We start from the raw sequence: 16,696 nt of genomic DNA, 5'->3' as shown, positions 1-16,696 counted from the left end.
TTTGTTATCATGCTAATTCTTGAATGAAATAATTTGCAAAAATCTCCAACACAATGCCATCCAAACAAATCAGACTTGAGAACATTTCGTTTCCTCTTGAAGTGCGAGTACATGTACTTCAGAATAAAGCAAGCCCAATTTCTAAAAACAATCCCTAATCTAAATCACATAAAACGGAAGCGTGACAGAATTAAATCATAAGTAATGAGAATTTAAACAAGAAACATGGGAGCAAGAGCACGCTCGGATCGTAAAAACGACACATGTTGAAAAGGATTGTATGACTTAGTCCATGATATTAAGAAGTGGCCCACCACACACCAAGTCACTCACTCTTGATACTCTCACTGCTTTAGCCCATATGGCAACTCACATGCACCATAATGCATAAACAAATGAATAGTAATACTTATGACCAAGAGCAATATGGAAATTAGTTTCAAGATCCAAGTGAAGGTCAACAAAGATGAGAAATTTACAGAAGAATGGGGGCTGAGGTGGTTCAAGAACTATTTCATCTACAAACACAATCTTGCAGAGCACAAGAAGGCCACTACTGAACAAATGCAGAGTGAGCTAAATTGGTAACATTAGTGAACAAAATGCCTTCCCCTCATAATAATGCCTTGGAGATGAAAAATAAGATCTATGTCTCTATACAGAATATACTTCAGGAACGGATTTGCTCGTCGTATGGATTATAATACCATTACAAAAGATATGCTAAACACGGAGCGAACAAGGACATGTGAATCGTGACCAATGATTTGCCAAGTGCGAGTGCCATTTTTGCTACTGATTGATCAAGATTTTCATCAACAGCCTTCTTCAGATAATCCCATAACATATCCCCAGCGCTCTCCACTTCTCCACACTGAAATGGCATGCGATAAAATTATTCAATAAGAGATGTTAAAATAATTAGAGACACATACATCTGCATATACAGAGATACTTTTGATTTTAAAAACATCTGACCTTTTGCAGTCTGCTCAATCCAAGGGCCAGTCATTACGTTTAGAATGCTGCATGCTTCACTGTACTCCAGGTCTGGAAGCAACTTCGGTGTAAGTAAGAAACATCTGCACAAAACTTCCTTTTGTTAAAAGCAAAAAATTACTGTAGATAATAATTATACAGAGGGATGATGGAATGGCTTAGCACTAATACTTTGCACCCCATACACAATCTTTTATGCTTGTTTCCTTTTGTTTATAGAAAAGGAAACCTTGCCATTCACCAAACTGGTAGAATATGATTATTTGATGCCCCTTCATGTTTGTTTACATTTATAGGTTAATATGATTCGTACAAGTGCGGCAAGGTGATAAACTTGAACAGCATGGCCAAGGCATCAACATAGTCATTAAAGCAGCACAACACCACCACCACAAACACACAACCCCATAAATAGAGAGGATATTTTATTGTCAAAAATTAAATTTTATTTGTTCACTTTGACAAAATAAGTACACAGCATTATTGTTATTATCATTGTTCTTTCTATATGTGATAAAGATAATGCCGATGAGAAGGATTTATTATGGTTGAACCAACTACTACCAGTCAGACGTGCTGAGTAAGCAACATAATGGATGTTTGAAAGCTCAACGAACTAAATGAACACACATTATCAGGTAATAAAAATGTCCTTACTGTGGAGTGTTTAGCTGGCTAGCAGCTCTCACCAATTGCTGAAACATCTTCCTTTCATTAATTGGATCCATTCCTAAGAAAACATCAGAAGCAACAATTATCTTACAAATTCATCAGAACAAAAAAACAAAGACAAACAAACATTAATCTTCTATGCACTGTGTAACTACCCAATCCACCACATGATATCATATTGTCCACTTTGGGCCCGAGCCCACCCAGTTTTGTTCTTGGGTTTACCCAATATGGCCTCATACAATTTGGAGATGGGACTAGCACATATAAGCACTTGATCTTCACCCTAGCCAGGCGATGTGGGATTGTGCACCCATAGCCTGCCAGTGCTTCGCACCCTAGCCAGGCGATGTGGAATTGTGCACCCATAGCTAGGCGATGGTTTTGTTTTTGGGTTCTACACCAAAAGGCCTCATACTATTTGGAGATGGCACTGGCACATATAGACACTTCATCTTCACCTTACCCAGGCAATGTGGAATTGTGCACTTGTAGCTTGCTAGTGCCTCGCACACAGCCACACACACCCGCCCACAAGGTCACCACACCGTGTCTAAACACATAAAAATACATACACACAAACATCAAGTTATTTTATGCAACTGTAGTGGAAACAAACCTTGATTTATCTCATCAACTACCCTAAATGGGCAGTTTGTAAGGTCTTGAAGAGAAACAAGATACAGAATTGTTGAAACTGAGCGCTCCTATAAAATGGTAATTTTAAGGTAAAATAAGAAATAAGTCATAAACCAAAATATCATGAACACAAAATGTTGAGTTTACTATGATACCCCTCCAGATTGATGGTGGGCACTAAGAACTTGTAGCTGTCCTGCTTGCCTGTGATCATGACATGAAACCATACCAAACTGTCATCCAAACTGGTATAATATCATACAAAGTAACAAATAGCAGAAGTACCAATGAATTTTAGCAAAGCCAAGCTTTTCTGACCATTGATATAACAGATCACTGAACTCACACCCTGCACATCTAGCCCAGTGGGAAAAGGCACATAAATTGTAATACCCATAAAAAGAAAAAAAGGAGGTTCAATTTAAATTTATAACTTATTAAAAGTAAAATAGTAATTGAATTTAAATTAATTCAAGTTGGAATAGAGTGAATGTATAACCAAACAAGCCTATATACGATATAACTATAAATAGCCTATGGGTTTGTGATGAATCTGTGAAAAGGATTTAATGCTATAGAATACGGAGTATATTCTGGTAACAGCATGTGAAGGATTGCTAATGATGTGAATATGAATATATATATATATATATATATATATATATAACTGTGGCAGATGAGTGTATTTATATGATTGTGGCAGATGGGATATATATGTATAAGATGCAACCTGGAAGTTGCAATGGGGGTTAAAATTTGTGTAACCGAATTAATCGTGTGTAGATTGCCAGTAAGATACACCCACATGGTGATAAGTATGTGCGTGTGTGTATAAACATATTCAGACCATAACTGTAAAGCCTATACAACAGTGAACTAATCGACAAGATTCGCACGCACAAGGGTTTCAGTTCATCAAGAATTACAAAAACCCTAGGTTTAATTGGCTTAGATTTGATAAAAGTGCTTGGAAAAGTTCAAGAATGGCTGCCTAGGGTTCAGGTCGTTATGGGGGAAGAATAACCATTTTGGGTCTGGATGCACACACCCACTCATGGCAGTGGTGCGTGAGGTAGAGTGTGCCACCATGGGGTGGTGTCTCAGCCACCAGACGGGATCGTGAGGTTCGCTCACTCAGCCCTACTCCTTGGGCCCACTCCCAGGTCCGACTATATTAAAAATATTTTTCTAATTAAAAAACTAAGGAAATATCTCAAATATTGCAGGCATACCAAAAACCAATTTCACATCAGTGAAGAAAAACACATTTCTCAACTAATATGGGATTAGAGTATATCTTAAACTAGTGCAAGGAAATCTTTATTCATGGAAAATGAATTTCCAAAGAAGCAAACAGATCAATGAAGAAACTTGAAGTTTTATTAGCTAATAAGTCTTTTATTTGTATCTATTTACGATATATTCTGCCGCCAATAGGAAAAAATGTTCCGTGGAAACTGCAAGGAGGTGTCTAAGAAACACGGACATGATATAAGACCCAGACGTGACACAACATGTACACGCCGACACAATAAAGCTTAAAAAGAGTAGGATAGAACAATCAAATAATGGGAGATTGGTTTGGGATGTTCGATTCAGGCGATTGTTTCAGGATTGGGAGATTGAGGAGGCTATCCGCTTTTTGGAGTTGTTGTATCGTTAGAGGATTGTGGTTGGGGATTCAGATAGTTGGGTTTGGGCAGCCAACTCTCAGGGACGTTTCGAGGTTAGATCCTTTTCTAGATGTCTCACAGATGATCCTGGGGTTTGCTTTCCTTGGCAGGTGGTTTGGTGCTCTAAGGCTCCTCTCAAGGTGGGCTTCTTTTGCTTGGACCTCTGTTCTGGGACGGATCTTGATCCAGGATAACTTGAGGAGGAAGAATCATGTGGTTGTCAATCGTTGCTATATGTGCCTTCGGGATGAGGAAACTATGGATCACCTTCTCCTCCATTGCACCATGGCCAGAGATTGCTGGGATTTGACGTTTGGCTTGTTTGGGCTCCTTTGGGTTATGCCTGGATCTGTTAGAGGGGTGATTGAGGCTTGGAGAGGTTGCCCTATGGGGGCTCACATTCAGGATGCTTGGAGGGCTACGTCTCATTATGTGTGCTGATGTATTTGGCTCGAGAGGAATACGAGATCTTTTGATGGGAAGGAGATGTCGATTTCTACTCTCAAATTTTCTATTCTTTCCACTCTTTTTTGTTGGATTTCAGGGAGAGATCATACTTCTATTGAGGAAATTGTAGATTTTTTGGCCTCTTTGAAGGCTTAGAGGTCCTTTGTGGCCTTTTTGTTTTTCTCTTGGGATTCGCTCCCCTTTTGAGCACTTTTATAAAATTTTACTTATCAAAATATATATATATATATATAATAAAATTTTATACAATAAACATAACATCATGATAACTAGATTTTACATTCTATGACTACAAGAAATTTAATTATCATGAAGTCATATTTATTGTAAAATATGGTTTCTAAGTTTTACAAGAAAATTGTAACTTATAGATTGCATAATCATGGCTACCCTTGTCACAAAGAAACAAGAATTCATGACAAGGACATATGATAGATTTGTATATGCTTGCTCTTGTACAATATATGTAGATGTGTATATGTGTACATGTACAATTTAGTAATTCCTCTCTTATTACCAAGCCTACTCATTTAATAAAACATACGTTTATCTTTTGTTCTTATCAACATGGCAGAAGTTTTTATAAAATATTACTCTTAAGTAGACTTTACATTACTACGCACAATTATTAAGTATATCATTCCCATGCTAATAGAAGGTCAGATCCAATGTTCAAATATCCTGAACACATGCTGTCGAGTGTTTCAGAACTATCTGCCATGTGTTTGAAACTATATTATTTTTCCTTTTCTAAATTATGGACACCTATAAAATGTGTCTGATAAGTGTCTAGGAGAGTCCAAGCACCAAGAAATACGTGGTTCCCCCATAGAAGTTAGGAAAGTTCATGCTTCCTAGGCAGGTGACCTATTGATCCCCATACATATCCACTTTCTTTAAATGGCTTTAGTTTTATATTTTTTTCTGGAACTATATTAATTTCATCTAGTCTTCAGGAGAATCAGGACAAACCTTGTACATTCCTTGGGTAGACCAATTTATTACTAGTATTCACTCAAAGCATATTAAGTGAAATGGCGTGTAATAGAAGACAATGGAGAAAGAGAATTCATGTAGCCAACCCCATCCATAGGCGAATAAGGCATGGATGATGATGATGATTCACTCAAAGCAAGCAAAATAAGAAATGAGTCAATTGGACTTGAAATTTGTTTTCCCTCCCTCCCTCCCTCCCTTCCTCCAACTAAAACAAGCTCGCATGTCAAAGCAAATTAATTAAAAGAAAAACAGAATTCAAATTGCGAATACCTGAACTTCACTTTGATAAGTATCCCATAATTATCGAAGTCCATGTCATGTTCATCTGAGACAAATCAACATATCAACAAAGAAAGTGATAGAACTTCTCAAGTATATTTTGGTTAAGGTACCATAAGAATACCTAAAGAAACTTCTCCAGCAACAGCCATCTCCCGAAAATTACGACTGAATGTCTCATTTATTTCAGAGACAAGATTTCTCAATGTTTGTAGCCAACTTTCCTGCAGTAATCTAAATCAGAACCCATTTCTTGGATAAGAGTAACTGATTCAATACAAATATAATGCTGTCTTTGAGAGAGACAATATGAAAGTAGCAACTATTAACGCTTCAAACTAGTAATGCAAGGAAGCCAAAGAACTTCCTATACCTTTAGAGTGCCTATTTCAGCTAAATGCTGTGTCAGTGACACCTCATCTGCTTCCAGTTTCATAGAAATGGCTTCTATCTGTAAAAGTTAAATTAAATAAAATATTATGGGAATAAATAGAAGATAAAAATAAAATATGGCAGGATTTACTTTCTGCTGGCGACTTTCATACTCTTCCAGAATGTTGTGATTTAGAAAAAGAATAGAATTGGCCTGAGACATATTATCCTGGATGGCAGCTTCCAGATCTTCGATGGTTGTAGGCATCTACAGATTCACATTATAGGTTTTAGAAAGATTCATGGGTCAATAGTGGAGAATAAAATAAATCACTAACAAGGACAAGTTTAAGGTAGGGAGGATATCGTGCAAGACAAGAATGTTAATTGATAGCGTAAAAACAAAATTCACGAACAAAGTTCACAACCTGATTAACTTGTAAGAAGGGAAAACATAATGCACATTGAAGCAATATAAATATATGAACATTTTTTCTTTTTTTGCCTAGGGACAATGTAAGAAATTCTAACAGAACTGCAGTCAACTGAACACTCTAATAACTAATGATAATGAGAAAGTACATTTATTAATTAATACAATAGAGTATTAAACTTTCTCCCTACTCAAGATTCCTTTTGACCATTTTCAAATAAAGATAGATATATTTTTCATAATACTTACAACATTTTTCATAAACAAGATATATCTCATGCCTTCTATGGCCTAAATATAAATACATATACAGTCTTCTTCAAAAAAATTATTATTAACTTAAATGTTTGAGAAATAGGGATCTAGCCTAAAGATATAAGTTTAGAATTTTATTGGCCAAAAAAATGACACGTGAACATACAAAATTTTCTTCCTAATATTCTATATATTTTTTTATCCAGACAATTAACAATATAATACAATTCTTTTAAAGTTGTTAAACATTAAGCAATATTATTATTACTTATCCACCATGGAACCAAGCTGGTTCCTTCATAATTATTAATCATAAAAATTATTAAGTTAACAAAAATAAATTATTGCGGGGTCATTTGTACTTTCTAAAATTATATAAAACAACATACTTTCTTAAAGAGCATTGTTTATATGCACTTATGTTACTATTAAAATATGTCAAAATAGAAGAATCTGTGTGTGGAAGTTCAGTCTAACATCAATCCAAAAACTGAAGAGTATTTTGTATATATAAGAGCGATGCACAATTTGATATATTTAGTTTTATATACATTATGATCGAAACTTTAATTGCTAATAAAGATACAAGATTGAGATGAAACCTAGAATGTTGATAGAAATTTTAACTCTTATTCGTCAGTTGTTGATCGGAATTTTGACTTATTCGTAGAAAAGGAACAGGCAATTTTCCATATATTTAATACTTTATATTTTAAAATGGGTCCCATTAAATTTACCACATGGGCAACTACATAGACTCGGTAAAGTAGTAGGTTTTTATTTGTCAGGGTAAATAGCAGGACTCAAAATTTAAAGAAGAGTTTACGATAAAATGCTACAATTTAAGAGGATTTAATAACCCAAATAACTATCATCGATCCAATTTTATAAGTATGTGCATTTTATATTAGATGATATTTTTGTGGGCGTGGACATGGTACAAAATATCACATTTCATGTATAAAGAAAAGCATGAATGAATCCTAATTCCAGACCTAAAACATGCATGAATCAACATGTTTATGTATGGTTGCTTGTCACATTGACTCCTTTTTTTATTAATATATATTTTTTAAGACATTGTGGACTTGCAACTATTTTTTGCATCATTGCTAAACATTCTAAAATCTCATAGATCAAACAAGTCTGTATGGGTGTGATGAGGAATTTCTTTGGAACCCCAAACTGTGATAACACATTCCCATGCATGATATTTTCCTTGACAAGTCACTAAATTCAACAGGACACTAGCTAATGTCAATGGATACTATATAATGTTTAACTCAATTAAAAAATTAAAGCTGGCTGTTGGATCTTAGTATTTTTTATTAAATTGAAATCATGTTGCTCAAATAACTGGGAAACAAAAATCATATATATATATATACTAATTTTAGATAACATCTCTGCATTTTGTTTATATTTGCGGGAAAAGAAAAATAGCAAGCTCTATTTAAAATTCGTATTTCAGGTGAACGACTAAAAACAAGGCTAACCAAAATCACAAGTACCGAACAAGCAGAATGTGAGGCAGCTGCACTTAACTAAAGTCCAGTTCTTAATAACAGATCCATCCCATTTGATAAATCCATTTTGTGGGGACAAAAAGTGAAAGAGAATACTTTGAATCTGTTTCTTTCTTCATTTCAGAAGGCACTTTGATCCAATTAAAGATTTGAACATTTCTTTTATTCCATACCATATGAATACGGAAAGACAGAAATCCACAAAAATCAGATCCAATCTGTTCAATACATTGACCATCTAATCAGTCAAGGCTTCCCGGACCTCGCAAGAAAAGCACCAACTGAAATATTTAAGCAGTCCGAGAATCAACTGTGTCAATGCCACAAAAGGGCAAAAGATGGTCACTTCTGAATGCTGCCATAGAAGAATATTTATTTGAAAGCAATCACTTCCAGATATGAGCTGATTCCTTTTTTCTTTTTTTCTATCTTTCGTTTTCTTTTTGGTAGGTAAGAAACTCACAGACAGTTTTTGCACCAAGTGGGGCTTCAACCCTCAACCTCTCCTTTGGAGAGGTGAAGGTGATACCACCAAAGCCAGGGGCTTGATCAGATGTGACCTTATTTACCACAACCATTCTGCTACAATTTTGTTTCAAGCAAGGAGAAAAAGTCTTCGGTTGAATTTAACAATATAAATAGCATTCAAACTGTATTTTTAATCAAATTTAAAAGTTGGAATAAAGCTTGTTAATTTTTAACAGGTTTCATGGTACATGGACTCTCGATCCGTGATGGCATGGATAAGGGATATGAGATATGTGTTAAGAACATGAACCTAAATCGGACATCCCAATCCTTCATGATGAGGTGTTTAAAGGCATAGTAAGTATCTAAGAACTCATATACAACTTTTTCCCTGCCTGAGTCGATGTAACATAGAACTGGTTAAATGGAACATCCAAATATTCCTCTAAGATGCTAATACCCAAGTCCATGTAATATAAAACTGGTTAAATGGAACCCCAAATATTCTTAATGTGCGAATTTAAAGAGAGACAGGTATTAGAAGTTAAAGGACAAACAAAATAAGGTATTTGCTGCTTTGTCATAAAATTCATACCAGTTGTGATAAAATAAAACAAAAAACCAATGGAAAATGAGACCCTTATTTTGCAGGAAATGAAGTTTGATACAGGTTGTACACAAGAAGAATTGTAGATAGCCAGCTCTATTATCATGTTCGCAGTTAGATCCGGCCTAGATGACAATTACTACATCAGTTAGACTGGAGCAAAAGTCACCAGAGATCGGTATGTTTCAAAGACGGATCAAACGGTATGATTTTCAACCTCTAAAACTGTCCAATGATTGATCTGTGATTTGCCGACATAATGCCTCATGAGGCACACCCAATTATACAAAGGGCCATCCGTAATCCACAACCCAGGTCAAAAGCAGATAAGAAAACAAATGGAAAAACCTTCCAATCTCAATGATCTAATTCCTCACAAGGTTAATAAGAAGCCCAAAAACTTCGTTGTATGAACAATATTTCAAGTGACTTGAAACTCAAAACTGGCACGGCATTAAAACGACAAGTTCTATTTATAAACTATAAGTGGTGCCACTATCCATGTCTCCACCCCTGTCCACTTTAACTTGCCTGCTTAAACCAGGTTCAAGCAGATCTCATAAAAACATGAGGCCAGTTCAAGTTTTATAGTGAAATAATCAATTAATTTTTCGGGTCAAGCTTGAGCTTAAATAAAACAAATGGAAAACCTTCCCAATCTCAATGATCTAATTACTCCAGAGGTTAATAAGAAGCCCCAAAAACTTCAAATTATCAACAATATCTCAACTGACTTGAAACTCAAAACTGGAACGGCATTAAAATGATGAGTTCCATTTATAAACTAGAAGTGGTGCCACTTCCCATGTCTCCACCCCTGTCCACTTTAACTTGCCTGGTTAAACCAGGTTTAAGCAGATCTCATGAAACCATGACGCCAGATCAAGTTTTATAGTGAAATAATAAATTAATTATTTGGGTCAAACTTGCGCTTAAATATTCAGGACAGGTTTGCAATTATAAAATGTCAGTGCGAAAAAAAAAAACAAGACAAAATTTCAATCTAATTAAGCCTTTTTTCTTATTATATATGACTTGCTTCCTAGGTAATAGATACTGTTCAATCTAAGCTGATTTTGAGTTCAAATGTGTCATATGCTAGGTTACTATAGCGAGAGAGATAACGGAAGAAAGAAAGAGGTGTAGCAATTCTGAAAATATTATGTAGACAACTGTCTCCAGAACTTTGACATAAATGTGTACAAATAATATATATATCCATACACATGTAAACACTTAAGTATGTGTTTTTCATCTATGCACAACTTGAAATGATGAAAGAATAAAAAAGGTTCTTGGTCACAGAGCAATTCTAATAAGGTGAAATGCTGGCTGAATGGATAAGGGTTCTAAACTTCTGCCACTTAAAAATATTGGAATTTTTTTAATAACAAAACAGAATTCAAACGTGAACATCCATGCAATTTGACCAAGTCAAAATCCTCAATCTACTTTAAAGGGGAATTCACTCAATAGCTGGATAGATTAGATACCCTAGTTCTAGATTATATACTCTTTGTGTCCAATATAAGTGCCTTTGATAGTTAAATTACAAAATTAAACATATCTCGGGTATTGCAACTAAACCAGTTTCTCAAATTTTTAGGTGAGGAAGATATGCAATCCCAAGCCTGATCTGTGACGAAAGCCATTCCCTACCTACAAAGTATAAACCTTGCTCTGCGTTGGCAATAGAAATTGAAATCATCACAGAAAACTTTGTTCCAAGAGGTGGCAAATAGAGGTCATTTTAGTCGACATGCCCTGTTAGGACCCACCTGCCTCATTTTGCTTCTGTTCAACACAAGCCGTCATCCCTACATGTGTATGGAGCTGCTAGTTGTTTCTTTACCATTTTATATTGTCACATTGTTAAACCCCTTTGGTGTACCCCAGGTTTTGCAGTTCCTTTTGGTAATGAGATTTTTTTTTCCATGAAGTAATTCCAGAACACTTGCATATCTAAAAGTTGTACAGTTTTTTTTTACAACTTTCCAACACTACTGAACTAAGTTACATTTCAATATATGTTCTCCTACTCCTACTAATACCAATTTATTGGAAACCATTTCCACAAAAATATATAGTTTCTCATATTTTCACATATAAAACATAGAACAAAAGTTTGATTATGAATGCAAAGATCAAATGGTACTTGAACACAGACCTCGAGAAATGCCTGTTCAAGTTCTGGAGTAATCAAAGCAATAGATTCTGCACGCCTTTTTGCAGCTGACAACTGCTCTCGACAATCCTCCACTTCCTTCTTACCTAACCAAGAGGAAAAAATAGAAATATATCACTAACAGACAAAAACAAAATCTGAAGTCCTGTGTAACGAAATTGATCATAAAGGACAATTTAGCCAGGGAATAAAGCTGCTACCAAGTCGTCATTAACTATATTGTCAAGACACGAATGATATATGATAATCATATATATAATTTCACGAGTATGGATAGAAAGCTGCTTCAGAAAGAAATTAATAATTTAGTAGATCGAGGACCAATTAGAGGGCAAGGCCTTGGTGCAATGGTAAGGTTGTGGTAGGTTTGAAAGTTGAAACAGTCAACAGCATCTCCGGATGAAACAGTAAAATTCCTCCAAATTCTTGTTCAATTGGTGCATAACAGATTACATTTTTTGTTTTTTGATTAGTGGTGCATAACAGATTACATAGATGCTATAAAACTAGCCATGCCTTTTAAGATTCAATTTTCAACTGTAGGATAGTAGACGCACTTCTCATGGACTGTGCACAGTTAATGTACATGTGTTGAGACAGATAAACGGAAAAAATGCAAGTACACAATTGGAAATGAATGCAGGAAAAGCATTGAGCTTGTGAATTGAGCACTGGACCTCTAATCTGAGAAGGTAATACCTATACAAAATGTTTGCCAAGGATAGAGCAAAATAGGCAAAGGAATTATGCTGAAATTAGCAAGAACTTTTAAGTACTCAACATGTAACTGTATAATGATATATAATAGAAGTAAAGATGTAAATGTTATTTACTCGAAACCTTTTATTATCGTTATTTATGGAATATCTTTTAAATTCTAGGATTTTGAGGATGTCTTTGGATATGTTGATTACAGAATTTCAAGATTTTATACAGGTTTCTATTTGTTCCAAAAGTTCAAATGTTTAATAGGCATATTGCCAAAAGTTACAACTAATGAATCTTTTTAATGGAATTTTTTTTCATGAATTTAAAATACAAATTCATTGAAGCTATATGTTTTTTTTTTTTTTTGTTAGAAAGTAAAATAACCTTACAAATTCCTAAATCCCTCTAATCACACCTCAGGTTTCGGACTCAAAATCGGGGGCGTGACACAACATGTAATAAGGGAAGACAAATCAATATGAAATTTCCATAAACCAAAGAACATCTCAACTCTAGCAATCTTTGATTGGATAAAGTCTGATAAAGGTAACCCAATTCTTTTCTCAACCATAAACTAACATTTCCTTGATTTATGGTGTTCTATACTTCATTTCACTCTCCAGATTTTAATTGTGGAATGTTATGCCTGCAACCCTTAAATCCTTACTAATGAAATTTAATTTCTAGACACTTCTCCTTGTATATCTAAACTATCTCCATTCTTCTATTGGTTAATATTGTCAGTCCATTGTTAGTGAATGATTGATTGCTGAACTAAAATCTGAAGGGAAAAAGTTTGGTTCTCAAGATAACCCTCAGTTGCATCAAGTTGCATGTCTATGCAACAAACAGAAATTCTAACATTCACTAATCATGTACCCTTGACTTTTAAGAGCAAGACAAACCACAAGTGTAAAGCCATTTTGCCCTTCTTTGGTGATTTAAGTTCAGGATCAAAATAAAATGTACTAATCAATATAGAGCAAGATGAAAATGATTCTATAAAACTTATGAACAGAGAAAACTAATGTCACATTTCAAAAACTCACAATACTCTAGATGCAAAGATGCTTGCATAGCAAATTTCTCTTGCAGCTTGAGATTGGCTTCCATTTCTCTAATCTGAAACCACGCCAAACAATAAAATATAGGGATTGAATCAACAGTGTGTGTATATATATATATATATATATATATATAGCTAATATGTTATGCAATGCAATGCAAAACAAGATCGTGGAGAAAAATATGTATAACCACCTAATGCTGGAAAATAAATATAATAAAACTCAAATCAATTCAACAAAGCCTTTCTCCAGAAAAAGGAAAAAGAAAATAAAAAAGGAGGGTCGTCAGGATTATATGAAAATGAAAATAATATTTTAATATTCTTTTGAACCTGGAGAGGAAATTATTGAAGCTCTCAGAGAGCAGTTTCCTAGGGAAAAGTCAGCTATAAAATTCAAGTTGATAAATAAAACAGTATTCTAATTTTCTTCAAATAACAAAATTTACTATGAATAATATTCGATTTCATGAATCTATGAAGTATGAACTATATGCAAATCAGAAGCATCAGTGATGCATATTCTAAATGGAAAATTCAAAGAACTAAAATACAAGTCTTTGCCTTAAACAAAAGAGAACAAACAATAGAAAAAATAAATAAATAATACTCACACAATGAGTAGATGAGAGAGAAAGCAATGGCCTCAATATTTGGAGAAAATTACCATTCCAGATTATTTTAGCTGCGTGGAATATGGATGAAAAATATCTTCTATATAGGAGGAAGTATAAAAATGGTATACATGAGAAAGCACCATAGCTTTTTAGTTCACATGATATCATTCAAAAGAACAAGGAATGGAAACACAATTAATTCATGATCACTTGGCATTCTAAAAGTATGCATATTCCAAACACCATCGTTACTGTACAAGCTACTAAGCAATTGGATCTCCTTGGAGTTTTGAAATACTGAAGAGGCAAGGGAAAGATAATTTGAGAGGTTGATTTCCCAAAACAAATAACACAAACCATGCTAGATCCATCTCCAGTAAACATCACATGCAAAATAACAATTAAAAAAAAAATCCACAGAATCAGATGTTAGTAAAATCTTAGAAGTGGTTTTACATCAGTGACAGAGAATTGTTTACTTTTCACACAAGCACCTTGAAACCCATGCTCACTTCTGATCACAAAATTGCAATGAAAATTACAATATCTAAAAAGTCTCTACAAGAAGCCTTATTCCTGAGATAAATTATGTACTCCTGAAAGGGTGACCACCTAGTTCCAATTGACTAAATGCTTTTTGTGAGCCCCGACTAGAGCTAGACCACAAGAAATCTCTCTGCATCTTTGTTCAATCTGATGACCACAAACACTGAATTTAATACGGAAATATAAGCCGAAAATTTCAAAAATTAGAGCAACTATATCACCCAGAGAAATTAACTTCTTTCCAGTTTCCATCCATCAAGGATGTTAAATAACAAGGAGGTGATGGAGGCATCAGGCGGAACGAAGAATGCCACATTGGATGTCCAAGATCAAAATGATGGGTGACTCTAATTAGATGTTTGAATACATGATGTTTGAATACATTCAGAAAAAGATGGAGCAGGAAGCCAAATCATTGTTGGGAAAATTACTAGAATGCATTGTTCCTTAGTTGAAAACTTCGGGCACTATGATGGTAACAGAAATCCCTTTCCTCCCAGAATGAGACAATGGAAATTCAATCACGATCCTTTATTAAACAAATTAATAACACAATAATAAGATTAATAATATTTATAAGCTAATTTTTTTTTTTTTTTTTTTTTTTTTATAACTAAACCATTTTGTTGCACAATATTTATAAGCTAAATTTAGATAAAGTAAAATAATAATAATGCCAGTTAAGTAAAATTTAACCTATAATTTCATGATTCAACTTATAGAAAAATATTTTAACTATTTGAGTTTATTGTATTAAAGTAATTTATAAATAGTAAAATAATTACATTTTAAAAAAATTCGTACTGCGCTAATAAGAAAATGCACCACTCTTGTAAATAACAACGTACTTCAAAGTATAAACATAAAATGGTGTGAAGGAAGTGCAAATGTTGAGACAAATAATGAGAAGGTCAAAGTAGCACCAATAAGAGAATATGCAGTAAAGACCAACAACTGCATCAGTGAAAAAAAGTCATGTGGTCTGCATTGAGGGTAATGCTAGGGAAAAGAATAGACCCAAATTAATGAGTTGAGATAGTAAGAAAAAAAAAATGATAGCATATGGTCTGACTAAGGTAATAACCCAAGATCTATGTTACATGGACTCTTCAAAGTTATGATAAGTACCTGGGTCGGACACAAAATATTTGACATGGGTATGGGATATCTGTTAACCTAAAATAGATATTTAGTGATTCAATTTTATTATATTATTGCTTCAAAACAAGTGAAATGCCTATATTGAACACTATTACCCAAAGACGTTATTTTTCTCTAAAAATAAAATAAAAACATTAAATAGTATGAATATTTACAAGTGTCCTTGTGTCCTTAACTTTGAGGATTTGACGCATCCGATGCATGAATACATGCCCGCACCCGACACACGTACTTGAGTCCATGTAACATAGCCGAAGAAAAAACAGCATGAGGAAACATAATTTATGTATCCAACCACAAATTTATTTTTTATTTTTTTGGTGGGGGATGGCTTTTTCGAGTTTTGAGTATAAATATTTAAAAATAATTATGGTAGTTTATTTATGTTGCTTAAAGTCAATTTTTGGGTTATACATCCGAATTACCCAAAATAAGACCTATTGCCACTTTCTCAAGATTAAACAACTAAAGCCATTAATAGTTACTTCGTTATAATACACTCAAACATCTAACCTACCAACCAGCAGGGAAAAAGAAAAAGGAAATGTAAGATTTTCCTTTCATTAATCACAATTGCACTGTGATAAGAATGATCTTGTGATAAGAATGATCCAGTTACACTTACCCAAGAATAAATTAATAAATAAAAGATCAAACTCCTGGCAATAGACCACTCAGTCCTAGTCACTTATTCATTGTGTCCGATCAGAATCTAATGAAGTAGGAAATCCGCAATATTAATATACAGTCCGGTACTGGCAAAGAATTCAACTTCAGAAGGGGGGGGGGGGGGGGGGGGGGAAGACAAAAATTACAATTAAAATCGACAAATCTTCGACTCTCAAACATGATGAGGGCCGAGGACAACCTCTCAATGAGCACATTAGAGCCACTTTTCAGAAAGGTGAGGTAAAAACCCACTCAAAAACAATGTTTCCACCATTTACACTTCTAAAATAGGCCAAAGGAGAAAGATAACTAGAAGAAACTCCTTATCTGAGAGCATAAACATGAATAAAACAT

General features: G+C 34.3%; 1 protein-coding gene across 1 annotated transcript in view; it reads right to left on the bottom strand.

Moving 5' to 3' along the window:
• Positions 1-390: 390 nt before the first annotated feature.
• Positions 391-16,696, bottom strand: part of LOC132299367 (structural maintenance of chromosomes protein 5) — a 32,714-nt gene continuing 16,408 nt past the window's right edge. The window contains exons 20-30 of the mRNA XM_059795919.1: positions 13,333-13,405; positions 11,558-11,661; positions 6,253-6,369; positions 6,103-6,180; positions 5,854-5,953; positions 5,721-5,775; positions 2,466-2,514; positions 2,291-2,378; positions 1,657-1,729; positions 979-1,082; positions 391-874 (exon numbers count right to left, since the gene is read on the bottom strand). Coding sequence (XP_059651902.1) covers positions 816-874; positions 979-1,082; positions 1,657-1,729; positions 2,291-2,378; positions 2,466-2,514; positions 5,721-5,775; positions 5,854-5,953; positions 6,103-6,180; positions 6,253-6,369; positions 11,558-11,661; positions 13,333-13,405 — 900 coding nt within the window. The 3' untranslated portion in view covers positions 391-815. The remainder of the gene's footprint in view (positions 875-978; positions 1,083-1,656; positions 1,730-2,290; positions 2,379-2,465; positions 2,515-5,720; positions 5,776-5,853; positions 5,954-6,102; positions 6,181-6,252; positions 6,370-11,557; positions 11,662-13,332; positions 13,406-16,696) is intronic.

This window comes from Cornus florida, unplaced genomic scaffold (assembly GCF_030987335.1).
Source record: "Cornus florida cultivar Cherokee Brave unplaced genomic scaffold, ASM3098733v1 CherokeeBrave_3.0.0_Hap2_Chr03, whole genome shotgun sequence".
NCBI lineage: Eukaryota > Viridiplantae > Streptophyta > Magnoliopsida > Cornales > Cornaceae > Cornus > Cornus florida.
Note: the sequence above shows the minus strand (reverse complement) of the source record. Positions and strands in the feature narration are given on the sequence as shown.